Genomic DNA, 25,838 nt, shown 5'->3' with positions numbered 1-25,838 from the left:
TTTCACTGAAGCTGAACCAATTTGCTGCTGAACGCATTTGGGTTGACCAAATTCTATATAAATAGAGCTTCACACAGCTCGCTCCTTTTTTGCTTCGTTCTCTGTTATTTTATTTGTTGCTTAATTTAAGCTTTTCTTTTTAGCAAGTTTGCCTTTGCCACCTTTTGTTTTTATAGCTCAGTACAAAAGGCCAGATAGCACAATAATAATAAATAATAAAAATTGTTTTGGTTGCAGGCGTGCGAAGCGCAAAGAAAGGAAAAGAGCAAACCCAAATGGAAATGCAAAACACAGACCTTAGACCTTGTTCCATAGACGAAACCATTAGCCGTAACCGAAAAAAGAGAAAAACGAACCAAGCCAGACATTGAATTGACCTTAATAAAGTCGACGACTGCGGCTGTGGCTACTGCTGCTGCTGCTGCTGCTGCTGTTGTCTGGTTTCGACCTTTTTCATACCCATTATGGTATCCCTTGCCTAAATGCCCAAACAGGTTGTTTGGGCTCTGCTGAAGTGTACGTAACAGGCAGTATTAGTAGCAGGCATGGCTGAAGTGGCCCTATATGAAGTCAATGGCTATATATATATTCTTCTTAAACAGGTTTAGGAATGTAATAATCGATTTAGTTATATTCATCCGTCTGTAATACTGAATGAATGAATGTAATACTGAAGCCATTATACCTCCTTACCTTTCTTGAAATTCGATATCAAACGTAAAATATTTAAGTTAAGTCGTGGCTAAGGCACTCGAATTTGGTTACTCCAAATCGTTCCACATTACAAATTTATATCGATAACATGAAAAATCTCTACGAAATCGATAAAAGTCGATGTAAAACTTGATCTTTGTTTATTTATTTATCGATAACAAAAATATGATCAAAATTGATCGAATCAGCTCTCAGTTATGCATATCCCACTTGAGCCATAAGATAAACTCTATTTCCAACATAGACTCTACCACAGTTAATACTGTTACAAAGAACTCATACGGTACAGGGTATCTCCCAGTGTTGTAACTCTCAGCTAGAGCATTCTTACTTGTTTCGCCCTTAAATTTTTTTAAACACGCTATTTATCTTATTTTTACAGAAAATGCTGATACTGCTGGCATTGCTGAGTGTATTTGGTAATAGTCTCATTGCTGGAGTCGAAGCGAATCTGAGCTTAGGTTTTAAGGTCATCAGAGTGAGTAGTCCAAGATATGAATTTCGTAACAAACAAAAACTCTCTCTGCATCTCTTTCCCCCTGGTTCTCTTTCTTTCTATCTTTCTGACTTAGCTGCCAAGGCATATAAATCCCGGTAAGTTCATTTATTGAGTTATTTGATATGTTTTCGACTAACGTTAAGCAAATTGCAATCAAATGAATTTCAAATGAAAATTGCAAAATTACATTCACTTTGCGCTTCATTAATCAAAGGCACTTCAAATCAACCCAAAAATAATTTCTCAAAAAGAGAAAAATAAAAGAAATAAAAAAATAAAAAAATAGCTCGTAAAGCAAAGTACAGAAAACAGTTGGACAGACGATTTCCCATTTAGGCAGCCATCAATTTTAAATATTTCTCGTGTTGTTAGCCAAATAAATATTCATTTTTAGGGGCGCACGAAATGGCAAAATAAGGCAAGAAAGAAAACACCAAGAAACCAAATAGTAGAAAGAAGTAAACGAGGATAAGACATTTCCGAGTAAAAGCAAATGAGAAGCAAAGGTTTGCGCTGTTATTTAATAAAGAATTCCGTGAAGCAGACAAAGTTTAATAAAATAAAAACGGATTGAAAGTCCTCTAAAAGGCATTGATTACGTTTTCATGAGCCGAACTGAGTCGTAAATCAACGGATTTAATTTTTAATCCAATATGAGCATATAATCTGAGCGGAAATCAAAGGAAATTTGTTTTGATGCAGATGGATAAAAATATTTAATGTATGTGAATATAAAAAAGAATCGGTAAATTCGCTTTGCTTTTAAAGCAAAAATAGTAAAATATACAATTTTTTTTGGTTAATTTGTTAAAATATGTAAAAATAAATATGCCTTTTGGAATGTATAAATAAATGTATGATTAAAGTTTTAATACAAAAAATATACAATATATTTTATTAATATATGTATATAGCATTATTGATAAAATATATTGCATGAAAAGAATAAATAAATAAATATGGCATATAATCTATTCGATTATTATATACAAAGTAAAAAAAAAAATCAGTTGCTTGAGTTTTTACTTGACTCATTCGATGCAAACTCCCACTACAAAAGACACAAAAGACGTTAAAGTCCATTTAATATAAATATAAGAATAAATACCCCGATTTCAATTTAATTCAAATATAATTTAAGTTCAAATCTTAAAGATGCTTTTATCCTCTTAGCATTTCCTGCCGTAACATTGTTAGCATAATCTGAGTAAAGATTCTCCGCCTGTCGTTGGCAACTTGGGAGCAAATTGATTTTAATCGATTTATTTGATTATTTGTCGAATTGGCTCACACCTTCCACGCCTCCTTCCTGGCCGGCTTTCATCAAAACATATAAACGAAATTCATTCAACATGTTTGCCTGCTGCTTCACATGTTGTCGTGCAAAGCTTTTCAAAATTAAACAGCAGCACGAACTGTGCCAAAAACTTTTCAATACGGCTGCTACAACAAATACCAACCAATTTCAGCTTCGGGCCATATCGCTGCATATGTTTTATGGTTGTGTGAGCAACGCCCCAACTCTTCCCCCACGCCGTGTCCTGCCTCTGCTGCTTCTGCTCCTGCTCCTCCTGCTGCTGCTGCTGCTGCTGCAGCTAAAAGCCAAAAGTTTTGAGTCAAATGCCAATACAGTTTGTGCGTCCATGAGCTCTAGACGCCTGTTGTGGGTTTCGTAGCTGTTGCTGGTGCCAAAGCACAGCCCACATCTGTGTGTGTATGCGTATGTGTGAGAGAGTGTGTGTGAGTGTGCCTTGGGCCCATATCAATGCTCCACACGTTTTGTTGCCTGTAGCGCTCCCCGCTGCGCTGATGCATTGTCCAGGCAAAGCGGAACAAGTTTATTTAAACTGTAAAACTTGTTCTTTTTTCCGAGTTAAGGGAATGACGAGGGGCACGCCAGGGGGCGGGGCGTGTAACTTCTGAAAAAGTTATCGAAACACGAAAAATGTGGAGCGTGTAGCTCATGTGTGTGCGTGTGTGTGTTGAATGTGTGTGTGTGTGTGTGTGTTCATGTAAGACGAAATAAACTCACAAAAAATAAATTTACGAAATCGTGAGCAATTCTTATTTAAACAACATGCGAAAAGATTTACTGCAAAAGATTTGCACATTTTCTACAGATGACATAAATACTATCAAAATGCAAAAGAGAGAGAGAGAGAGAGAGAGAGAGAACAGTTGAAATGAATGTAAAATTAAAGCTATATATAGATCAGACTAACTTCTGTCCAGTCAAAAGGGATAGGAAGCTGAAAACAAAATTAAAGCTAGACATATATTAGACTAACTTCAGTTCAGTCAAGCAAAGTTAGAGCTAAATATATATAGGTATATATTAGACAAGGCCTGGCTTCTCTGTAAACTCCTCTGGCATTTCCTTGATTTGAAACCTTGCAGTCCGCATAAAATTGCCTTTCTTTCGGCGACTCTGCTAATATCGAGTGTCAGGCAAACAAGCATTGAATACACAATTTGCAATAAAATTGCGCATACGCAGCGTTGTCCCAGCAGACATTTGCGAGCTGAGACTTTATTGAACGATCTCCGGCTGTGTGTGTGTGTGTGTGTGTTGGACAGCGAGCACTCAAAAGTTGTCGCACACACGCTCGAGTGCTGTAAATCTTTGCACAAAATGAAACTTTATTTGGTCATGGTCATCAACGACTTAAGTAAATCCAAAAAAAAAAAAGAAGGCAGAAGAAGAGAACTCTAAGTAAAACAAACACTACGGCCCTCTGGCATAAGACAAATAAACTGTGCAAACGTGACCCCAAACCAGGCACCAAGAGAAGCGCTGATGACCCCAAACAAAAACCCGTCGTTGGACGCTGGACGCAAAAAACTATGCTACACGTTTTTTTGGAAAGTGGAAGGGGGGAAGGGGCCGGGGGGGTGTCTAGCTCTCGGCACAGACACAAAGGGGTAGTAGTAGGATGGCAAGAGCTTGTCGCAAGGTAAACAATAACGAACAACGAGTACATTACGAAACAACAACAACGAGCGTATAATGCATAACATGAAGTTATAGCTAGGATAAGGCGGCCGACAAAAAAGAAGAAGAAGAAGAGGCAGAGGCAGACGGAACGAAAGGACGACACACATAACTGCTTAAGCACACTCCAGCAAAGCGTAGACAGTCTTAAATGTTGACAGCTAACGCAGATAAAAGTGCTCGCATTGCAATTTCTCTATATACTTCCGGCTGCCAGGCAGTCATACCCTGTAAAAATATGGCCAAAGTGGCTTAGGGTGCGGCTTTTGGCAATGAATGTTTATTGGTAGCTATTTTATATGGCTTAAGATGATGGCTGCCTAGGCTTATAGCTGAATTTGATGTAATTGTAGAGTATCTGTTAGCTGATAATGCCCTGTTCTGCTCGATTCGTTAGGGGTAAACAGCGATTGCTTGTAAAGAGCAATGACACACACAGAGAGAGAGGAAAACTTTGAACTTTACCTGTTATGTAAAGCAGTATGAATGTGTGTGTGTGTGTGTGGGAGTCTGTGTCAGCCTCTCTGTGTCTGTGTGTGTGTATGTGTGTGCTTCAAAGTACATTAAGAAGATTGCACTTTCGAAATTGACACAATTCCAGGCCACAAAGTAAAAAGGTGTTGGAATCTGCCGCAAGCCTCTAAATACTTCCGGCCGTTGTTGCTCTTGTTGTTGTTGTTGTTGTTGTTGTTGTAGTTCAAGTTACCGCATAGATATCTAATTGCTAATGACATAAATATGCGACCACGTGCGTGTATTACGTTACAAGCAAACGTTCAATGCCAATTTGCGCATTAACCATGGCAGCAAGTGAATGAATGATGATGCCGCAGTCGTGGCTGCCAGACTGAGATGGCTGAAATGGCTGAGAGGGCTGACAAGGCTGGCTAACAGAGTCACGTCGTCAACGAAAATCAATTCACGAATATGCCCAAGAAAAAGTGGAAAATTGCCAGGCGAGCACGTAGACATAAAGTACCTATAGGTGTAGCTCGCTCTCTCTCTCTCTCTCTCTCTGTCTCCCTCTCTCTTTCTCTCTTTTACTCTACGTGCCTTCATTCCTGCTCCCTCATTCTCCCCCTCTGTATATCTGCGTAAATTCCTGTGTTACTGTGAAATTGCAAATATCCAGTGGGGGCAGCCACAAAATCCGAATAATTGTGATTGGCGGCTAGACATATTTGTGGGCCGTTGGAGCTGGATGGAGCAGCAGGCTCCAAATGCAAAAAGCAAAAGCAAAAGCAAACTTTTGTGGCCTAATGGTTGCCCATAAACCAAAACATTTGTCAGTATCAATTTTGATGAGGCCCAAACGCACATCAAGTCTATTGTTTGCTTCGCAAATATAGCACCCACACATATGTAATTGTATAAGTGTATTCTGAGTATGTGTGTGAGTGCGTGTGTGGAATTTATAAGAGTAACTGTGGCTTCCCTAGATATTAATTGGTTTTCTCTGCTATTTTTTTTTCTTTTTGCCCGTTTGACATGTGATGAAACGACTCGGGGGAGACAGCACAGTCAAGCGAATTGGTAATAAACAAGCCTTGGCAGCGTAATTATGGCAATAGCAGCATTCAATTCCAAAATTACTTTTACGAATGTCAGCAAATAAAGAAACAACAACAAGAAGAAAGCAGGAAATGAGAAAAGCGGATTTTTCATTTAAGCGAGCAGCATGCGACATAAATTACCATTGTGGTTAGAATAAGCTAATAATGGAAAGTACTTTATAGCAGGTGAATGTTCAATTTGGCTAGATTGATTTGTTTCGGTTTGCACAAGAAATTGTAGGGAGATTCCATGTAAGTTTACATATGTTGCAATAGCAGAGCAAGATCTGTAAGACATTGCCTTAGCTAAGACTAAAGGCGGTGATGCTTCTGGGAAATATAGTTGGGATTGAAGTTCAACTCGATATAGTTTATTTTGACATATATATTTTGATATATAAGAGACCTTTTATGTAAGTCTGTAGAAGGAAAAAAGTTGATAGTAGTTAAATATAGTACATTAAATTAATATGATATAATTATACATATTTAATGTTTAGGAAAGAATAGATGACAAAGCAGATAAACCAGATATAAATTATGCAATATACAATATTTACATACCGAACATTCTATATATATATCAGTCAAATGTAATCAAAAGTTATATATAAAATCATTTGCAATTCATAGCACACCCACACATATTCTTCATTCGAAACATCCAAAAATATTCGCTTTAAAACTCCTGTTTTCCATTCTCAGCCATTAGCTGGAAAGCCACAAAGCTCTAAATGTTGCGTTCGATTCAATTTCTAAATCTATTTCGAGCTCGGTTTTCTGCCGATTTATTTTCTCTTTTTCTGCTGTTCTTTCTGACTCTCTATACAAAAATTTGTTTGTTTTCTTCTTCTCTTTTTTTTTGGCATTACTATCGGCTCTTTGATGCTGCATGACAACAATGGAACTGGCATTGCTCTCGCTTCCTGTCACACGGCTGCTTCGATTGGACTCGTCCCCTGCCTGGACCCGCTCGCAGCCAATTGCAGCGTTGGCAACACAACATTCGCACATGGAGCCACATTTAAATTGGATTGCAAAACCCAATGCGTTTGCGAGGTAAGTGACGGGCTGGGGGAGGGCGGGGAGCGGGGAGCGGGCAAGTTCGATAACATGCCACAGATTCGGTTTAAGGTCAAATGCAGTTGCACTAAACAGCATCAGTTGCCAGCCATCGATAGCCTTTTAGCTTTGTCGTTGGCATACAGAATTTGACATAAGGGTTAACATTTAACACTTGTGTGGGTACAAATTGAGCAATGTGTGCATAAGGTTAGGCTGTGGGTTATCTTATGTAATGAGGAGTGAGTGAAGCGATTGATATGTATGTATGAAGGAAGTGCGAGAGTGATATGCATTACATAAGGGTTAACACTTAACATTTATATAGCTATAAGGATTATGAGACATGTGTGGAAGGATTATCGCCAGCATATATAATATTTAATAATAGTTAATAGCAGAAACTTAAAATCTAATTTAAAATCGTAGGTTATGATAAAATAGTGTAAAGGCAGCATATCTATACTTATGCATATCTATATCCATATATGACATATGACATATATGATATATGTGATATTGATATTGATATTGATATGTCACACAGCAATTCTGATTATAATCTCTAACTAGCTATGCTGTATACCACATATGGTCTTAATATTCAATTTACTTATTATTGTTCAGTCAGCGAATGCTTTGAATGATATTTACGTGCAATTATATGAAAAGAATGCAAAAGGATTGCCTAAATCTGGCTGAAAGCAAAATCCATGGCATTGCTTAATGGCCGCACATTTGTTTGCTACGAAACTGTGTGTGTTTGTGTGTGTGTGCGTGTGCCTATTGCCTGCTGCGGCCGTTTATCATGGCGCCATAACAGAGACACACCCAGATACACGCACACACACACACACACACACTTACACACACATATTCCCATACACTCTCTCTCTCAATTTATCCATTGCAATTTGGACAGACAACCATAAAGGAAGGAGCCAAACCCAGTTGGAGCTTAGACAAGCAGCTTACGTTCTAGCCCATACATAGAGTAGATGCGCTTGAATATGACTTTAGTTGCGAGGGGGGGGGAGGGGGGGGGGTTGGTATTAGACTAACAAAATAGCAGACAACACTAGCAGCAACAACAACAACAACAGACTGCTCTCTGCCGAAATTTAATGTATTTTAATGTTGCTTTCGCTGCTTGCAGAATGGACGCCATGCCTGCTCCACGCTGTGCCCCAACGAGCAGCTGCCGGCGCCGGAGGACACGATTTCATGCAGATCACCGCGTCTGGTCGAGGTACCCGGCCACTGCTGCAAAATGTGGCTCTGTGAGAATCCAACAGCTGATGGTAAGTTGTGCGTGTGTGTGTGTGTGTGTTTATATTTGTGCCTGTGTTTGTGTTTGCCTGTGCCGCTTCTCAGCCAACGGTGGGATCTGTGGTCCAAGGCTTTGTTATTGTTTTATAAGTGCGTTTATGGCCACAGCTCTCTCTCTCTCTCTCTCACACACACACACACACACTCTCTCTCTCTCTCTTCTCTTTGCGCGCTGCGGCTGTGGCTTCAGCCTCGGCTTGGCCATGGTCCATTGCTAATGGCGCCCAGGGGCAGCCAGTTGCCATGTCCTGGCACAACTTAATGCTGTTTAAGCGCCCAGCCAAAAGCGCAACGCATATTTATGAAGATGAATTATTCCATGACAAGGCAACAGTCGGGAGCGTCTGCTGCTCTTCCCCCTCCTCCTTCGCCTGTTGATGATATTGTTGTTGCTGCTGTTGCCTGTGGCAGTGGACAGCAGCAGCAGCATAATTACTTACACAAGGATTAAATGTTAATTAAACGCGCAAAAATGCAATAAATAAACAAGATTATTAAGCGCTCTCAAGATGCCCTCACTTCAAATGGGCTTAACGCCTTCATCAATTGCGTATGTGGGAATACATGTGTACGAATGTGTGTATACATGTAGATGTATGCGCTTTTGACATATATGTATGTACGTATGTGTTTATAGACAACTGTTCAGCTCACAATTGCTTTGCCACATTCAGAAGGTTAAGATGAAGAACCTTTATTTGCTGTACTGTATGGAGACTAAGGAGTATTCGGCATTTCGATTGTAGAGTTAAAGCTCTTGCAGCTCTCATATATTAATAGATTCAGCAGATTGCAGGCAGTAAAGCTTATATGGATGACAATGTAGTTTCTCTTAAGAAAATTTTCAATTCGACTGTAATTGCCAGACTCTCTAGGGAGCTCTTATCTTTGAGCTCAATCTATAATCCATAATCCTAGCAAATATCTGCCGACTCTTTCTCGATGAATGTTTTCTACGGTCACTCTGAGAAAAAATTAAGAGAGCAACCGATTATGTTGGTTCCTCAACATGATCAGGCATTGACGAACTTCAATCGTATCTCTCCCTACACTATGCTCGTGAAAACCGAACGAATATTTCAACCGACTCCCGAAAACGAAAAGAGCCGAAGGCTTTAGTTGAGAGAGAGAGAGAGAGAGAGAGAGACTGTTTGTATATAAATATTTCGGCTGAATTCATGAACAGAGCGTATAGAATAAAATGGAGTGCTGTTATTGAATTACGGCAATACGCTAAATCTCTCCACATAAATTTAGAGCTCTACATCATAAGAAGTTGTATACGATACGATGTTTAAGCTAGGCGTAAAGAGATCTGCAGATCTTTCAAGGGAAGGCAAACAATTTAATGAAGGTTAAGTGGAAGAGTGAAATCTGTCATTAAATGTCAAGAAGCCCACGCTGATGTAAGGAAATGAATTCCATGTTGGCCAAGTGGAAAGGGATGGCAAGAGAGAGGGAGAGAGAGTGCCATAAACCTTAGCAAACATTAGCTTAAAGGCATTTGTATAAGATATATCTGCTTTCTCACCGAGTGCTTAGGTTAAATAAATAATGATTTAGCTTCTCAGTGTCCACTGCACGTACTTAGTGCTAGTTGGTCGTAGTTGCTGCGACTTGGTTAACTTCAAAGAGGTTTGCTAAGCAGTCAGGCCATTTAGTTACTTAGGCCCCACTAAGCACTCGGGCCATTAGGCAGCCAATCATAAGCATTAGCAATACGTATATTCTTTAACGTTTCTGTTGTTGTTTTTGTTGTGCTCCGCACTCATTATTGCAGTCTATGCCACCTGCCACAACAGCAGCATCAGCGGCAATTGGAGCGCCTGCAGTCGGCCGTGTGGCCTGGGCATGGCCACAAGGCAGACGAGCACCCATGCCGGCTGCCATCAATTGAGCAATTTACGGCTTTGCGAGAATCGCAGATGTGCCCAGGACAATAAGAGGAGCAGCCAGAGCAACAGCCAGAGCAACAGCAAGAGCTATGGCAATAGCCACAATAGACTATTTAACAACTTGGCCAGGAGCCAGCTTCATCAGCAGCAGCAGCAGCATCATCATAAGAGGAATGGCCATGGCAAGGCGCTCGATATGCAACAGGAGCCCGCACACAGAATAAGAGTGAGTTGTTGTTGTTTCTGCCTAGGCATCGGCTTCTGTTTCTTTACATTGCATCATCTCCGCAGAAGGGCCACGAGTGCCGCAGCCTGCAGCGCCTGGGCACTGCCCGGATCCGGCTGGGCGAGTGCGTCTCCCGTAAGCTCTATCGCCCCAAGCTCTGCGGCAGCTGCCATCGGGGCACCAAGTGCTGCATTCCAGCTGTTTCCACAACAATTCAAGTAAGTTGCGGTTTAGTTTTCAATTGTAGCGATTCGACTCGACACGATTTCAATTCGATTTGCAAATTGCATGACTCAATAAGACAATCAGCGATAATTTAATCGGATAAAAAAATTAACGGGCAATAGAACAAATTAGATAAATTTAAATAAACAAAAATATTTTATAAAGCTTAAAAATTCAAAGAAAATTCTTATTCAAATATTCAGTATTCACTATTCAAATATTCTTTAAGCTCATCTCAACTGAAACTTGATGCGAATCCAATTTAAATTTTTTGCAGTTTGTTGTTTATTTGATTGGACTTAGCTTTTGAGCCGCCCTTTGAGTATTAATTAAAAAGCGAATTGGATTAGAACGTCAATTTGCAATTGGCAGCTGAAGCAGTTGAAGATGATTCTCAAAATCGATTTAGCACCTCAGAGTCGAGCGCAATTTCCGATTTATTAAACTGTTGCCTTTAGACAGGAGCGTAACTCTTGTCGTAATTTCCACTCGTTACATTTACAAGCCTTCTCTTCTCTCTTCTCTCCTCTTCTCACCTCTTCCTCCTGCAGGTGGAGCTGCTGTGCCCTTTAAATGCCGTTGATCCAATTAACTACGTACAAAAGCGCATGCAACAGGACGAGGCAGCCGAGGCAGTCGACAGTTGGCAGCCGGAAGGACAGTTATGGAACACCATTGGCTTGGAGCCCATCGATCAGGAATTTCTGCAATCGCATCAAATACAAATTGAGAATAAATTCGTTGCCGTCGAATGGATACTAAAATGTGAATGCAGCAAGAATGTGAGTACCGCCTCGAAAGGGGGCGTGCCTGTAAATGTAATATTCCCATCCAGTGAACTAAACGTAGTCATATTTTTGTGCCTTCTTATATATGTATGTGTATATGTCTGTATATTGCCATTCCATTCCATGCCAAATAGCACTCACTCAACAGCCCAACCCTATCCCTCAATTCCCCTATATAGTCTTCTCTCTCTCTCTCTCTCCCTCTCTCTCTCTTTCCTTCTCTCTCACTGACTCCGTTCCATTATCCACAGCAGCTGCACGAAAATTGCTTTCACTTGTCATTTTAATCGCATTTTTCTTGTTGTTCTTGTTTATAAACGATTTCTTTGCTTTATTCTCGATACCCTTTTTGGTGGGGTATTTGCATGAAGATGACAGCGTTTGACAAATCATTTTTCAAGAATATTTAATATTTATATACTCATGGGGGCTCAGATTTTATAAACTATATTTCGTGAAAAATTTTTCTAAGTATTACAATTAAATGGATTTCTGGGCATTTATAATTAGAAAATTCTTTCAGAAGTAAAATTTTCATGTAAATTCGATGTAACAAATTTTTTGCATATTTCAATAAAAAATTTTTTGTATAAACATTTATATTTTGAGACAATATTTTCTTTTTTAAATTTTTTAATATCATTTTCTGTATTATTAAATTTTTTAAAAATATTTTTTCGATATTTATTTATTATTTTTAAATAAATAAATATTATTTATTTATTTATTGTTTTTAAATAAATGAATATAAGCATTGTCTACTTTATTGAATATTTATATTTTTTATTTTCAAATAAATTTCGTATAATAACACACATATTTTTTACTAGGGTATTCCATATTCGTTGCTCTGCATTAGTATTTTCTCTTTGTTTTTGTTTATTCGGTTTTTTTTTTTTGCGTTTCATGTTCTATGCACAAATGCTTTGTTTTGCTTTTTTGTAAAAAAATATTACTGCAATTTTTTCTGTTGACTGTTTTTGTGATGCGGATCCGTGAGGCGCTTGGGTGGTGGGGCGTTAGGCGTGGGCGTGGAATATGGGCCCGTGTTCAGAGTCAGTCGCTCGTTTGCTGAAGTTCGCACCCAGCTGTCTGTTGTGTTTTCCCATTATTTGGGCGTATTCATCTTGAATGCCTTTTGCCCTCGCCCCTCGCCCCACGCCCCTCGCACCCATCATTCCATTGTAGTTGTTGTTTTAGTTATTCGGTATTTGTATTTCTATTTGGGAAGTGCTGCTGCTGTTCCTGGTGCAATTGCAATGATTGGATTTTTATGAATACATTCATCAAATCGCTCTGCCACCGCCAACCACTGCCAACCTCTGCCAACCACTGGCAACCATCGACAACCACTGGCAACTAGTACTACCGCCTGTTACATTGTTTCCCCATACATTCGCATCCATGATTATTTTTCACTTACATACGAATCCCATAGAGCTCTGTGTGTGTGTGTGTGTGTGGCTTTCAGTTCATGTGCGAGTTTATCAGTGGTTTAGTTTGCTGGGAACTGCAAAACGAGTGCCGGACGAGGAAACTAAAAGTTCAGTTAGGACATTGTTAAAGGGAGAGAGAGACAGAGAGAGTGAGATTGGACAGTGGTAGAAATACATATAGAATAATGGCAAATGTCTACTAATACAATTTAATGACGGATTCCATGACCAGAAGAGTTCACTTCCAATAAGTTACACTCAATTTACTGAGCCTCACTCTCACAACAGAATCCACTTAAACTTCTCCATGGACAACTCTTTTGTAAATATAAATAATTTTCTTTGAAGTGAAATTGATATACTTTATCAACTATATTGGCTGATAATAATCAGCAGTTTATATACACTTATATATACTTTTATACGACACAAATTACATAAAACCTTTTGGCCATGTGCTTAAAAAGTCTACAAATGTGCTAAAAGAAAGTCTTAAAGATAATATTTACTTAATTATTTGCTGTTATTTGCGTTGCAAAATCTATGTTTGCACAGAATAAATATTTCGCTGTCAACAAAGATAATTTGCTTTATAATTTATGCCTCATAAATAATCTTTGTAAGCAACGATATCTGCATTTATCTTATGATTACATCAAAGCTTGTATAAGAGAAGAGAGAGAGAGAGAGAGAGAGAGAGAGAGAGAGAGTAGAGAGAGCCTGTCATCGATTAGTCAAGTAAACACATCGGTCGAACTGCTCATGATCGATGAGCGTCGCTGCGCCACGTTGACCACTGAGCGAGATGCCGGCTGGACAGAGCCGAAAGAGTTGGAGCAATTCAGTTGCTAGCCGAACGTCTAGCGTGAATGACGTGTGAGGGAGGCCTGTGCATCGATACAGTGGCACAATGAACATAACAAAGAGAACCGCTCGCATCGTGATCATTGGCGCCGGCACGGCGGGCATTGCGGCGGCCACACGACTGCTGGAGCAGGGCTTTAGGAACATAGTATTGCTGGAGGCGGAGAATCGCATCGGCGGACGCATTAACACAATTCCGTTTGCGGATAATGTGGTGGATCTCGGCGGGCAGTGGTGCCACGGCAAAGTGGGCAATGCCGTCTATGAGCGAGTCAAGGAGCTGGACTTGCTGGAGGACACCGAGGACCATTATGAGACCTACAAGTGCGTGCGCTCCAACAAGCAGACACTACCCGATGATATTGCGGATAACTTGAAAAGTATTGCATTCAATTCGATTCCGGAACGACAAGCGGAACTCGTCGAGTTCAGAGGCTCGCTGGGTGACTATATCACACAGAAATACTGGAATGAGGTGGCCAAGCTGCCGCCAATCGATCGTGCCATAGCCGAAGAATTCCTCGAGAACTTTCACAAGTTCGAGAGCTCCGTGGAGGCTGCAGATCATTTGTACGAAGTCTCCGGCCGTGGGCATTTGGAATACTGGCTCTGCGAGGGTGAGCTGCTGCTCAACTGGCGCGACAAGGGCTTCAAGAGCTTCCTAAGACTGCTGATGAATGCAAGGAATGATGAGGCCGACGATCTTGGAATGCTCAAAGGCCGAGTGCTGTTCAACAAGCGCATATCGCAGATTAACTGGGAGGGGGCTGGCGATCTAATCATACGCTGCTGGAATGGAGAAGTGATTACAGCGGATCATGTCATCTGCACGGTGTCCTTGGGAGTACTGAAGGAGCAGCATACCAGCATGTTTGTCCCCGCCTTGCCCGAGGCCAAGGTGCGAGCCATCAATGGACTCAAGCTGGGCACCGTTGACAAGTTCTTCTTGGAGTTCGCTGTGCGTCCTCTGCCCACAGATTGGCCAGGATTCAGCTGCCTTTGGCTGCAGGAGGATCTGGAGGAGTTGCGTGCTAGCGAACGCTTCTGGCTAGAGAGTGTATTTGGATTCTATCCCGTGTCATATCAGCCCCGCATCTTACAGGGCTGGATCATTGGTGCACATGCCCGCCACATGGAGACGCTCACCGAGGAGCAAGTGCTGGAGGGCTTGCTGTGGCTCTTCCGCAAGTTTCTGCCCTTCGATTTGCCACACCCACTGCGCTGCCTGCGCACCCAATGGCACGCGAATCCCAACTTCCGAGGCAGCTACACCTTTCGCACCACCTACGCGGACGAGTTGCGCACCGGCGCCTGGGATCTGGAGGCGCCGCTGCTCGACGTGGGCGGCCGACCCAGGCTACAGTTCGCAGGTGAAGCCACACACAAGCACTACTACTCGACGGTCCATGGCGCAGCAGAGACGGGCTGGCGCGAGGCGGAGCGCCTGAACACCTACTATCGCTCCCGAACACACCGACTATGAGGGCTAGATAATAGACAATGTGCAGAAGCCAATATAAGTGCTTATATTGGCATTCATAACGATTGTGAAATTGAAAATTAAACTAAACAATGTGATTTACAATTAGACATGGAGGTAACTGTCAAGGGGGAGTCACTTGATAGGGGGATGGGTCATATGCCTCGAAGGCATTTGTCGAGGAGGGAACAAGCCAAGACCACTTACCCCCACCTGGACTTTCTGATCCTTTGACCAGCCCCGAAACTGTTCAATATGCGCAGTGTTATCCCAAAAACAAAAAGTGTTTCGGCTTGAAATGAAAATGAGTAGCTGAATTGCCGACACATGGGCTGCATATTCAGTCGAGCGTGGAAAGAGGCCACAGTTTGGAGCACTTTTAGTGTTGGGCCCAAACATGTTGACCAACTCATTTGCAAGCGAACGAGCCGCACACAACAATGTAATTGCACTGTTATTGCAAGCGGGGGCGTGGCCGAGCACTTAACACATGCAAAAAGTCTAAATAGGAACAGAAATGCAACGGCAAAAATCAGTTTCGACAGAAGCCGGACAAAACAATGCCACAAAACCCGCAAGCCCACAAACACCCCCAGTCTGCCCCTCTCCCCGCCACACACGACTCAAATCAACTGGACTTGCCTCGCCTGGAAAATGTTTTAACCATTGCCAGTGGGGCTGCTACCTAAATGTTGAAAATTCAAATTTATGCCACGCAGAGGCCAAAAGGCATTAGAGCCCCCGGTTTCATGTATTTGCCAGCACGCCTCGTAGTCAGCTCAGCTCTGCTCGCAGATTACCCACATTACACATTACATTACATATGCACAGAGAGAGAGAGAGACAGAGAGAGAGAGAGAGAGAGAGAGCGAGTGAGGTCGTCCCTCCTCCCCTTTGCTTAGCAAGTTGGCTACATCTGTTGCGGCTTTGCCCAGCCATTGGACAGCAGTTGTGTCCAGCCAGTCGGATACGTGCGACAATCAGAGAAAATGCCCTTGTTTGTCCGGGCTCTGGTCACTCGCTTGACAGGGCCGAGAGCTAGCCTTAGGTAAAAGCTACGGTTGGATATTTCAGAAATGGTCGTATATTTTCTCATGCTTGAATTTTGAACCAGGAATTAGCCAATTCAGTTCATTTGAACTGATCTAGTTAGCTGGTTGCATTCGGCTCACAGCACCGCTCCCACGGGCATAGTATTCGTTCAGGCGGTCCGCCTCCCGCCAGCCCGTCTCCGTGGCGCCATGCACCGTCGAGTAGTGGGTTCTGCTGGAGGCCTCGCCAGCGAATTGCAGTCTTGGCTTACCGCAAGCATTTGTCAGGGGCGCCGCCAGGTCCCAGGGGCCGGTCTGCAGCTCATCAGTGTAGGTGCTGCGGAAGCTGTAGCTGCCACGGAAATGCGGATTCGAGTGCCATTGGGTGCGCAGGAAGCTCTTTGGCTGCGGCAAATCGAAGGGCAGAAACTTGCGGAGCATCCACATCAACCCCTCGAGCACCTCGTCCTTTTGCAGGGTTTCCATGTAGCGCGCATGCTCCCCAATGATCCAGCCCTCCAGCATGCGAGGCTGATCCTCAAATCGATGAATGGCGAAGACACTCTCCAGCCAGAAATGTTTACTGTCACGCAGCTCCTTGAGGTCCTGCTCCATCCAGAGGAAATGAACGCCCGACCAGTTCTGAGGCAGCGGCTGCACAGCAAACTCCAGGAAGAGCTTGTCGACGGTGCCCAGCTTGAGTCCTCTGATGGCTCGCACCTTGGCCTCCGGCAGAGAGGGCAAAAAGAGGCTGCAATGCTGTTCCTTCAGCACACCCAAGGACATTGTGCAGATGACATGGTCCGCTGCCATCAGCTCCCCATTCCAGCAGCGCAGCACCAGGTCATTATCCCCCTCCCAGTTGATCTGGGAGACGCGTTTGCTCAGCTGGACTTTACCACTGAGCACGCCCAGATCTCCGGGCACATCCTCCTTGGCATGCATGAGCAGTCGAAGGAAACTCGCGTAGCCCTTATTCCGCCAATGGATCAACAGATCCCCTTTGCACTCGACAAACTCCAGGTGGCTGCGTCCCGAAAGCTCAAATAGAGTATCCGAGCCCTCGGTGCCGCATTCGCCTCGCTTGAAGCTTTCGAACATCTCGCTGGCTATGGCGCGATCCACATCGGGCATCTTGGCCACCTCCTGCCAGTACTTGTGGGTTAAATAGTCGCCCATGGAGCCATCGTAGGCATTGGGTCCATCCGGTATGGAGTTCTCCGCAGCTGTTCTCAGGGCATTGGCTGTGGGCTGCGGCACAAGCTCCCTGTTGGATCGCAGAAAGCGAAAGGTGTTCATGAAATCGCCCGTCTTGGTAACCATATCCAGATCCTTGACCCGCTCATAGACCACATTGCCCACCTCGCCGTGGCACCACTGGGCGCCCAGGTCGATGACGTTGTCCCCATATGGAATCGTATTGATGCGTCCGCCTATGCGATCCTCTGCCTCCAAGATCCGCACATGCCGAAAGCCATGCTCAAGCAGCCGAGTGGCAGCAGCAATGCCCGCCGGACCCGATCCAACGATGATAATGCGAGCTGTCTCCTTGGACTCCCTCTGCAGGCGAGCACGCTGAGCAACTGGACAGCTGCTCATGGTGTGTGTGTGTGTCTCAGGTTAGGTATGCAACTGTGACTGTCTAGTCTAGGCGAATAGTACTTCTATTTATTTGTATGTATACTTGGGCTTCGATAAGGGCCAATGGGGTTAATGTGTGTGTTTTGTCTGTGTTGTGGTTTTCTGTTATCAGCAGCTGCATTTATTTATTTAAGTATTACCCCTATTTTGACATTGAGATTTGCACATGCCTCTACAATTTCTATGTTTAATTTTATTGTTCTAATATGTCAGGATTTTAGAGCTTGCTTGAAGTTAAACTGGGAAAGATTCCAATGCCCCGAGTACGGGGTGTCTTAACAGTTGTGCTGATGGGACTCGACGAATGTTCTCTTCTTTTCTCACTTTGTTCGCGTCTGAGTGGATAATAAAAGTCTTAAAAAAATAAAAATAGTCCATATTTGTATTGACTGACTTGGGAATACCCTGCATTTATCTATACACTCTTAAATGTAGTTTTAGAAAATTATTTTGCCTTTAATTTTGACATAGAGAGTTGCACAAGACTTTATTATTTCTATATTTAATATGTCAATTTGTAGAGCACGCTTGGAATTAAAGAGCTTATAGCACCGTATACAGGGTGTCTTAACAGTGCGCTAATGAAACTTGACGAAAGTTCTCAGCGAACTTTGTTGATAAATTGATTGCTGAGCGGGTAGTAGAAATAATATGAAAATTATTATGAGACTTTTGTGATGACTGACTTGTCTATACCCTGGATTTATCAATAAACTCTCAAATATTTTTTATAAAAATTAGTTTATTAGAAGCATAAGTTTGTAAAACAGAGTTTGTTGTTATTAATTTGTATATATAAATTATTTTATTATATTATATATATTATTTATATAGAAACATGTAAGAGTTAATATTTAACTAGTCATCCTAAGAGTAAGAGCTTTAATTAAAATATATTATAAAGAGAAAGAGAGAGAGAGAGATTCTGTGAACTGAATCTGTTATGATATGAAGAACCATGTGAAGAAATATCTAAGAATACCTTCCATCTGGAATATTTTCAGAGCATTCAGTTCATGTATATTTACATAGATTCTCTATACGCATGCCCTATATAAACAGCGGCCGTCACATACTCTTGCCTTCTTTGCCTCTTTCATTCTCTCTTTCTCTTTCTATAGATTTAATGTATTCTGGTTTTGTTTTTGCTTTTTTATTATTATATAATTTTGCAATGCAAATGAAATTTAATTTGTAAGCGAGATACACGTTTATACGATGATTGGGCAATTATTTCGTAATCGTAATCTCTTTACGCGTTTCGAGCGCTGTAGTAGGCATTGAGGCGATCCGCCTCACGCCAACCGGTTTCGGTGGCGCCGTGCACTGAGGAGTGGTGCGTCTTGCTGGTTGCCTCGCCAGCGAACTGAACTCTCGGCGTGCCATCGGCGTTGAGCAGGGGCGTCTCCAGATCCCAGGGACCGGTGCGCAGCTCATCCGTGTAGGTGGTGCGCGAGCTGTAGCTGCCGCGGAAGTTGGGATTCGAGTACCACTGGGAACGCATGAGCCTCAACGGCTGCGGCATGTCGAAGGGCAGGAACTTGTTGAAGAGCCACTGCAGGCCGCTGAGCACTTGCTCCTCGGTGAGGGTTTCCATGTAGCGAGCATGCTCGCCTATGATCCAGCCCTGCAGTAGGCGTGGCTGGTGCAAAACGCGATGGAAGCCGAAGACGCCCTCCAGCCAGAAGCGCTCGGTGCCGCGCAGCTCCTGCAGATCCTCCTCCAGCCAGAGGAAGTTGACGCCCGACCAATCCTTGGGCAAGACCAGCGAAGCATACTCCAGGAACAGCTTGTTCAAAGTGCCCTGCTTGAGGCCATTGATGGCTCGCACCTTGGCCGCAGGCAGCGGCGGCACAAAGAGCTTCTGGTGCTGCTCCTTGAGCACGCCCAAGGAGACGGTGCAGATGACATGATCCGCAGTGAGCACCTCGCCATCCCAGCAGCGCAGCAGCAGCTCACCGGTGCCATCCCAGTTGATCTCGGTGAGGCGCTTGTACAGCTGCACACGCCCATTGAGCACGCCCAGATCCTCGGGCTGGTCCGCCTTGGCGTTCATCAGCACGCGCAGGAAGGTCTTGTAGCCCTTGTCGCGCCAGTTGAGCATGAACTCGCCCCCGTCCTTGGCAAACTCCAGGTGGGCACGGCGCGAGACCTCGAACAAATGATCCGAGGCCGTGAAGGAGCAGCGGAATCTCTGAAGGTTGTCCAGCAGCTCCTTTGCCACGGTGCGATCCACAGCTGGCGACTTGGCCACAATTTGCCAGTAGTTGCTCGTCAAGTGGTCGCCCAGCGAGCCGTTGGCTTCGTTCGGCTCCGTGGGCAGCGACATCTCCACGGCCGTGGTCAGCTGGAGGGCTGTCTCCTCGCTCAGGATCTCCTTGTTGGAGCGCACGAAGTACGTGGCCTTCAGAGCATCGCCGGTGGCGTGCAAGAGATTCAAGTTCTTCACCCGCTGGTAGACGACATTGGTGCCCTCGCCATGGCACCACTGGGCGCCCTTGTCGACCACACTGTCGCCGAACGGCACGGTATTGATGCGTCCGCCCACGCGACTCTCCGCCTCCAAGATCTTCACGTTCCGAAAGCCCAGCTCCAACAGCCGAGTGGCTGCCGCAATGCCCGAAGCTCCGGCCCCAATGATAACAATGCGCGCCGTCTGCTTCGTCTTTCTCTCAGCTGTCGTGCGCGTGCTCATGATTTCGGTTTCTCTATACTATATAAAATGCTCTCCGACCAGATTAGATTCGGCGTCTGGCTTCACGTTTCGCTGGCAACTGAGCGAGCAGCGGCGATTTCAGCTGTTTTATATTCTATTCTGAGAGCACAGCGACTCAGCAAATTGTTGCTCTGACTAGACTTGACTGATCGGCAATTATAGTTAAAACTAATATTACTGACTAGGCTGACCCCAATCATTAGGGCTGGACTTGCTCCAGATGTGACCAAAACATGCGTCAAAATAATTAGTTTTAATATGAGTTATTCTACATATATGTAAAGTTCAGAGAATATTATGGAGCACATGAACATATTCTATATATGTATATATACCACTTAGTGCAAGTCAAGTTTAGCGTGACCTTCAAATGCTGTTGTTGTTGTTGTTGTTGATTTTATAATTGTTGTTAATCATATGCGGCACAGATTATGTTCTATTTGTATTCAAGGCGAATGTCAATGCCATTTTCAATAGACAATTTACAAGGGTTTCTCTATTTTATAACAATCCAATATAAATACTTTGTATTGGTATATCTCTGATCGTGAGTAATTATAGGGATATAAAATTATATTTTGTTTACATTTTCGATACGTATATATTCGTCTACAATGGGGCTATAAAAACTTGTTTTGATCGATGTCTCTCTCTTTTGCTGTTCTTCCGTTCGTCCGACTCAACTCAAAGCACTTGCCGCTATCAAAGCTAGAGAATTGGAATTTGAAATATACATATATATGAGAGTATACTACAGCCAGATAAGAATGTCAGCCTACGCCTATTGTGGACAACAACAAACACTGAATTGGAGGGGCTAGAAGTTAATTTTAGAATTTGTAGTAGCATATAGAGAATTTGATAAGTCTCCAGTTAAGCATCATTATCTCTGTGTGATCCACTTATTTTACATTTTATGGCGTGACACATCAGAAAAACATATAATGAATTAAATTTTAGCTAAATTCTAAAGTATTTTATTCGAAGCTTAATTTGTATTTTATTAATATTTATTTAAGTTGAAGTCCGAGAATTTATTTAAATGTTAATAATATTTTTTTACAGTTTTAATTTTATTATTGTATTTTATTAAAACTATTTTTATTTACATTTTTTTTTGTTTTATTTTTTTTTTTAATTAATTTAAGAATTTATTTAGATTTTCCTTTAAGTATTTTTGTTGTAAATTATTTTAATATATATCTATTTTTCTGTATTTTTTTTTTAATTTAATTATTTTTTATTTATTATTTTTTTTTTCTTTTAAGCATAATTTTGAATTTGAGCAATAATCATATTAAATATTATAAAATTTGGTCTATATTCATTTCAATCTAATTTTTTTAATTATTTCACTAACGCTAATCGCTCTCAGCTAATTTTATTTGCCTTATCTATATCAGTCGAATTTATCTCGCTTTAAGTGTGCTCGTAGGAGAGTTAAAGGCTTATCGATTGCTCTGGCACACTTATCGCTTATCGGTTGACAGCCACAGCGATTACTGCATATTTCAGTTATTATTGCTAACTGTTGTCTTTGCCATTATTATTATTACTATTATTATTATTGCTGTGGTTTCTTGCCCCACTCAAGTCAGCCCATTCCTTGGCTCCTAGATGGGCTTTCATGCTGGGTGATTTGTGGTTGTCTATCTTATCTGGGCGCTGGCTTTTATTTGTGTGCATTTAAGCAATATTATATTGCAAATGCAATTTAATTTAATTGTCTCTCGGGGCACATAACCACAAAGGGAAATTATATAAGTGGCTTGAGTACTACAAGCAAGTATTTCTTATCAATTAGTGACGTATGCGAAACCCATAGAAGCACTATTTAATTGCTGGCAAACCTATTATTATGTTTGCTTATCAATTTCACAATTCAATTCAAAGTTTAACCTATGCACTATGCATACCCATTAAATATGAATCTTTTCTCTCTCTCCCACAGTTTTGCAGCGCAGACAAAAATCGAAAAGTGAACGCAAATGCGACCAGATTCGGGGGCAGACAGAGCAAACGGCAGCAGAAACAGCATCTGCATGCAACCAAAATGCTACAAAATGAGCTGAAATACAAATTTGATGAAATGCGGAAGGTGTCAGGATACGAAGAGGAGCAGCAGCAGCAGCAGGAGCAACAGGAGCAACAGGAGCAGCAGGAGCAGCAGGAGCAGCGGGAGCAGCAGCAGCAGGGGCCGAATGTTGGCAATGTGAAGAGCAATGAGGAAACTTCATCATCGGAACAGCAGCCTGATATAATACCCTATCCGCTAAGCGTGGGCGAGATCAGCTGGAAAAAGGAAAAGCGGCAAAGAAAACAGAAAGAAGAAGAAGAAGAAGAAGAAGAGCAACAATGGCAACGCACATAGCGTCAAGTGAGACTTGAAAAATTCTCGAAGAAAACATATTGATCAGCTAAGCAGTTGAGTAGAACTTAAGATTTGTACAGCATAGCGATATATTGATATATATATATATATACATAAATGTATTTTGGATTTTGAACAAAATTGAGATTAAGCTTGTAAAAAAACAAAACAAACAAACCAATATGGTTTAGGATTTGAGCTAAAAGAGGAGGCAGAAGAGGCATTAAGTGTAAGTAAGTGTGGATAAAGAGCGAGTTGAGAGCAGGCGATACGAAATACCTAAACAACAGACAAGGCAAAAACAATATTTTGTAATGTTTCAAAAATTGAAATATGCAAATATGAATAGAAATCTTTCAAATATATAGATATACACACATATATATATATAGACGGCATTAATATGTATTTTTGCGAGCACACATATACAGAAAGCTGCTTACATAACAACAACAAAAGAAACTTCAATTGACAAACAACAACAAGCAAAAGTTGCCCGAAATGGATAAATGTAATTTTCTTATATAGGTGTACAATAAATGGCTTAACTTAACATTAAACGAAGAGTTGATTGTGTGTATGTTTAAACTATATAATTGTGCTATATACTCGCTTATATATATTCCGATGCTTGTGTAAGTGTATTGAGGACTCTGCTTGAGCACATCAGTTAGACAACAGAAAACAAAATAGTTGACAAAAAGCTCTCTCCACAAGGAAAATGAAAATAAAAGAAAACAAAAAAAAAATGAACTAAATTAAAAACATATCCCCACAAGTTAAAAATATACATATATCTTTAATTTATGAGAGATCGAAGCTTGTGCATACTCATATCCATACCCATATCAATTGTATCTTTTAGACGAGGCAAGAACAAGCAGATAATACTATATGAAATATAATAAATGAAAATTCAAATATGTTCTGCTCCATTTGTTGTTCGCGTTCCTATTTGCTTTCCAGCTTCTTTCTTCTGTTGCTAGTCTGCGTAGCCTTCCGCCTTCTCGATCACACAGGCAATCCACTCGTCCCACTTCTTCTTCCACTTCTCTAGGGCCTTGGTCTGCTCCTCTGCGGTGAGTCCACTGTACTTGAGCGAGCTCATGGCCAAATGCTTCAGCAGCCGCAGATCCGCTGTGTAGGGTGCGATGCCCAGGAAAGCAAAGTAAAAGTCGTGCGTGAGGGGCGAGGCGTGCCAGAACGAGGGATCATCGGAGGCGATTACAATCGGTACATTGTTGGCAATGAGCATGGCAGCCGGATGGTTGCGATAGTCGTGACCGAGCTGCAGCACCTGATTCGAGACGGGACACACTTCGATGGGTATGTCCAGTTTCTTGGCCAGCTCCATGGCCACAGGATGCTTGACCACAGCGTAGCCATGCCCGATGCGCTTCGTGCCCAGCAAAATGGCATCGATCAGATTCTCGTCGATCGAGGTGCCGAACCAGTTCGTCTCGCCCGAGTGGAAATAGAAATTGATGTGCTCGGGCATCTTCAGCAGCGGATTCACGAAGTCCACCAGCGGACGTCCCATCTCCTCGTGGCCCACCAAATCGAAGCCAATCAAAAAGTTGGGAAATTTTTTCTATTCGATTTTCGTGAGAGGAATCTGAGCAAGAGGAGAACAAATTTCATTTCATTTCACTTACATTCAGCGCAATGCAGTCCTCTACATATTTCTCAACAACTTTCGACTGGACGCCACGCAGCGGCGCATAGATCAGCTTCGCGCCAATGAAATCGGGATGATGCTTTAGGAAGCGCTCGGTTTCCGCTTTGTATATCTGTACGGTGTTCTCCATGGACAGCTTGGAGCCATCCAGGCTGTACAGATTGGGTATCAGGGACCTCAGCTCCAGGTACTGCACGCCATCGGCATGCATCTCCCTGAGCGCATTGTAGTAGTAGTCCGCCCAGACGGGCGCGTGGAGCAGCAGCCCGTCGAGGAGCGTGAAGATGCTCATGAACTTGCGCCACGCCTCATTCGTGGATACAAAATTGGTGAAGGGGTACATGGTGAAGCGCTTGCGGAGATAGTTTCGCACCTTCAGCTCGCCGTGCTGGTCACGATACTCGCTCATGGGCTGCCACCTGCAGTCGGCGACGGCCTTCAGGACGGGCTCCGACTGGGAGAAACGGAAGGCGATGGCCTGACAGCCCTCGTTGGCGGTGCAGATCCACAGATTCTCACGGTACGTGAGATCAATCAGGAAATCCGTGCTGCAGAGCGCCGTATCGTGGGCGTGCAGCAGGCCGCCCTTGGGCATGTCCTGCAGCAGCCGGAAGAGCGGAGACCGCTTCACCTTCTGGAGCACATCGTAGATGTGGTGGCCCGGCGTGAATTGGCTCGGGTTCTGGAAGCCCGTCTCCAGCTCCTTGCACTTGATGCGCTTCAGCACTCGATTGGCGGCCAACTCCTGCGCCGTCAGCTCCAAGCTGCTGCCCAGGCACGAGGATCGCTCCATTTGTATCATCATTTTGCGCAGCGTGCCGTACGCGTCGGGCGTGATGTCTCTCAGTCTGCGGCACAGTGCTGCAGGTAAATTCATTTTAGACGCCGCCTGCCCGGACATGCAGCGCACCAGCCGCACTTGCACTTTTCCGGACATTTTTTTCCGAAATAATTTTGAAATCCGTTTTCCGAAAGGAAGTCTAATAGTAAAATAAAATAATAAATAAACTCTACAACATTTCTGGAGCTGTTCAACTGAAGTCTTATACAATGTACATTACAAACATTCATTTGTCAATTTCGCACACACTGAAAGAGACAGAGTGAGAGTGGGAGAGAGAGAGAGAGAGAGAGGGAGAGAGGGAGAGTGAGAACACATCCGGCAACTACGAAACGCGAACTTTATTAGTTATTTATGTGAATGGCTCTGGTTTTTTATGCCCGCGCGCCCTCAACACCACATCAAATGTGGCTGTGCCCGGCATCAAATTGATGAGCCTGCCACAGGCCGGGGCCGTCACACGCACACACACACACAGATATATATGCGGCCATCAA

General features: G+C 42.9%; 5 protein-coding genes across 5 annotated transcripts in view; 2 read left to right on the top strand and 3 right to left on the bottom strand.

The window, feature by feature from the left end:
* Positions 1–23,757, top strand: part of Ccn (cellular communication network factor protein Ccn) — a 55,097-nt gene extending 31,340 nt beyond the window's left edge. Inside the window, exons 3-10 of the mRNA XM_018007972.2 lie at positions 1,097–1,192; positions 1,287–1,308; positions 6,738–6,817; positions 7,977–8,121; positions 9,930–10,270; positions 10,336–10,488; positions 11,047–11,277; positions 22,403–23,757. Of these exons, the coding sequence (XP_017863461.1) occupies positions 1,100–1,192; positions 1,287–1,308; positions 6,738–6,817; positions 7,977–8,121; positions 9,930–10,270; positions 10,336–10,488; positions 11,047–11,277; positions 22,403–22,822 (1,485 nt within the window). The 5' untranslated portion in view covers positions 1,097–1,099 and the 3' untranslated portion in view covers positions 22,823–23,757. The remainder of the gene's footprint in view (positions 1–1,096; positions 1,193–1,286; positions 1,309–6,737; positions 6,818–7,976; positions 8,122–9,929; positions 10,271–10,335; positions 10,489–11,046; positions 11,278–22,402) is intronic.
* LOC108614059 (spermine oxidase-like) lies at positions 13,461–15,168 on the top strand. Its single transcript, XM_018007969.2, has one exon. The coding sequence runs from the start codon at positions 13,630–13,632 to the stop codon at positions 15,064–15,066; it is 1,437 nt and encodes a 478-aa protein (XP_017863458.1). The 5' UTR covers positions 13,461–13,629; the 3' UTR covers positions 15,067–15,168.
* LOC108614055 (spermine oxidase-like) lies at positions 16,125–18,001 on the bottom strand. Its single transcript, XM_018007967.2, has one exon. It carries the CDS (start codon positions 17,691–17,693, stop codon positions 16,209–16,211), a length of 1,485 nt encoding a protein of 494 aa, XP_017863456.1. The 5' UTR covers positions 17,694–18,001; the 3' UTR covers positions 16,125–16,208.
* LOC108614058 (spermine oxidase-like) lies at positions 18,873–20,536 on the bottom strand. Its single transcript, XM_018007968.2, has one exon. The coding sequence runs from the start codon at positions 20,428–20,430 to the stop codon at positions 18,988–18,990; it is 1,443 nt and encodes a 480-aa protein (XP_017863457.1). The 5' UTR covers positions 20,431–20,536; the 3' UTR covers positions 18,873–18,987.
* On the bottom strand, positions 23,602–25,437 carry Adgf-B (Adenosine deaminase-related growth factor B). Its single transcript, XM_018007965.2, has 2 exons — positions 24,478–25,437; positions 23,602–24,413 (listed from the first exon to the last, which is right to left on the bottom strand). Exons 1-2 carry the CDS (start codon positions 25,435–25,437, stop codon positions 23,805–23,807), a joined length of 1,569 nt encoding a protein of 522 aa, XP_017863454.1. The 3' UTR covers positions 23,602–23,804.
* Positions 25,438–25,838: the final 401 nt, after the last annotated feature.

The sequence above is a fragment of the Drosophila arizonae genome, chromosome 4 (genome assembly GCF_054131065.1).
Source record: "Drosophila arizonae isolate 15081-1271.41 chromosome 4, UAZ_ARI_1.0, whole genome shotgun sequence".
NCBI lineage: Eukaryota > Metazoa > Arthropoda > Insecta > Diptera > Drosophilidae > Drosophila > Drosophila arizonae.
This window is presented reverse-complemented; position numbering and strand designations above follow the sequence as displayed.

Coding starts and splice junctions, on each gene's coding strand:
- LOC108614055 (XM_018007967.2), bottom strand. CDS start 17,693: ATGAGCAGCTGTCCAGTTGCTCAGCGTGCTCGCCTGCAGAGGGAGTCC.
- LOC108614059 (XM_018007969.2), top strand. CDS start 13,630: ATGAACATAACAAAGAGAACCGCTCGCATCGTGATCATTGGCGCCGGC.
- LOC108614058 (XM_018007968.2), bottom strand. CDS start 20,430: ATGAGCACGCGCACGACAGCTGAGAGAAAGACGAAGCAGACGGCGCGC.
- Adgf-B (XM_018007965.2), bottom strand. CDS start 25,437: ATGTCCGGAAAAGTGCAAGTGCGGCTGGTGCGCTGCATGTCCGGGCAG. Junction 24,414..24,477: donor AGGACTGCATTGCGCTGAAT/GTAAGTGAAATG, acceptor AAAATCGAATAG/AAAAAATTTCCCAACTTTTT.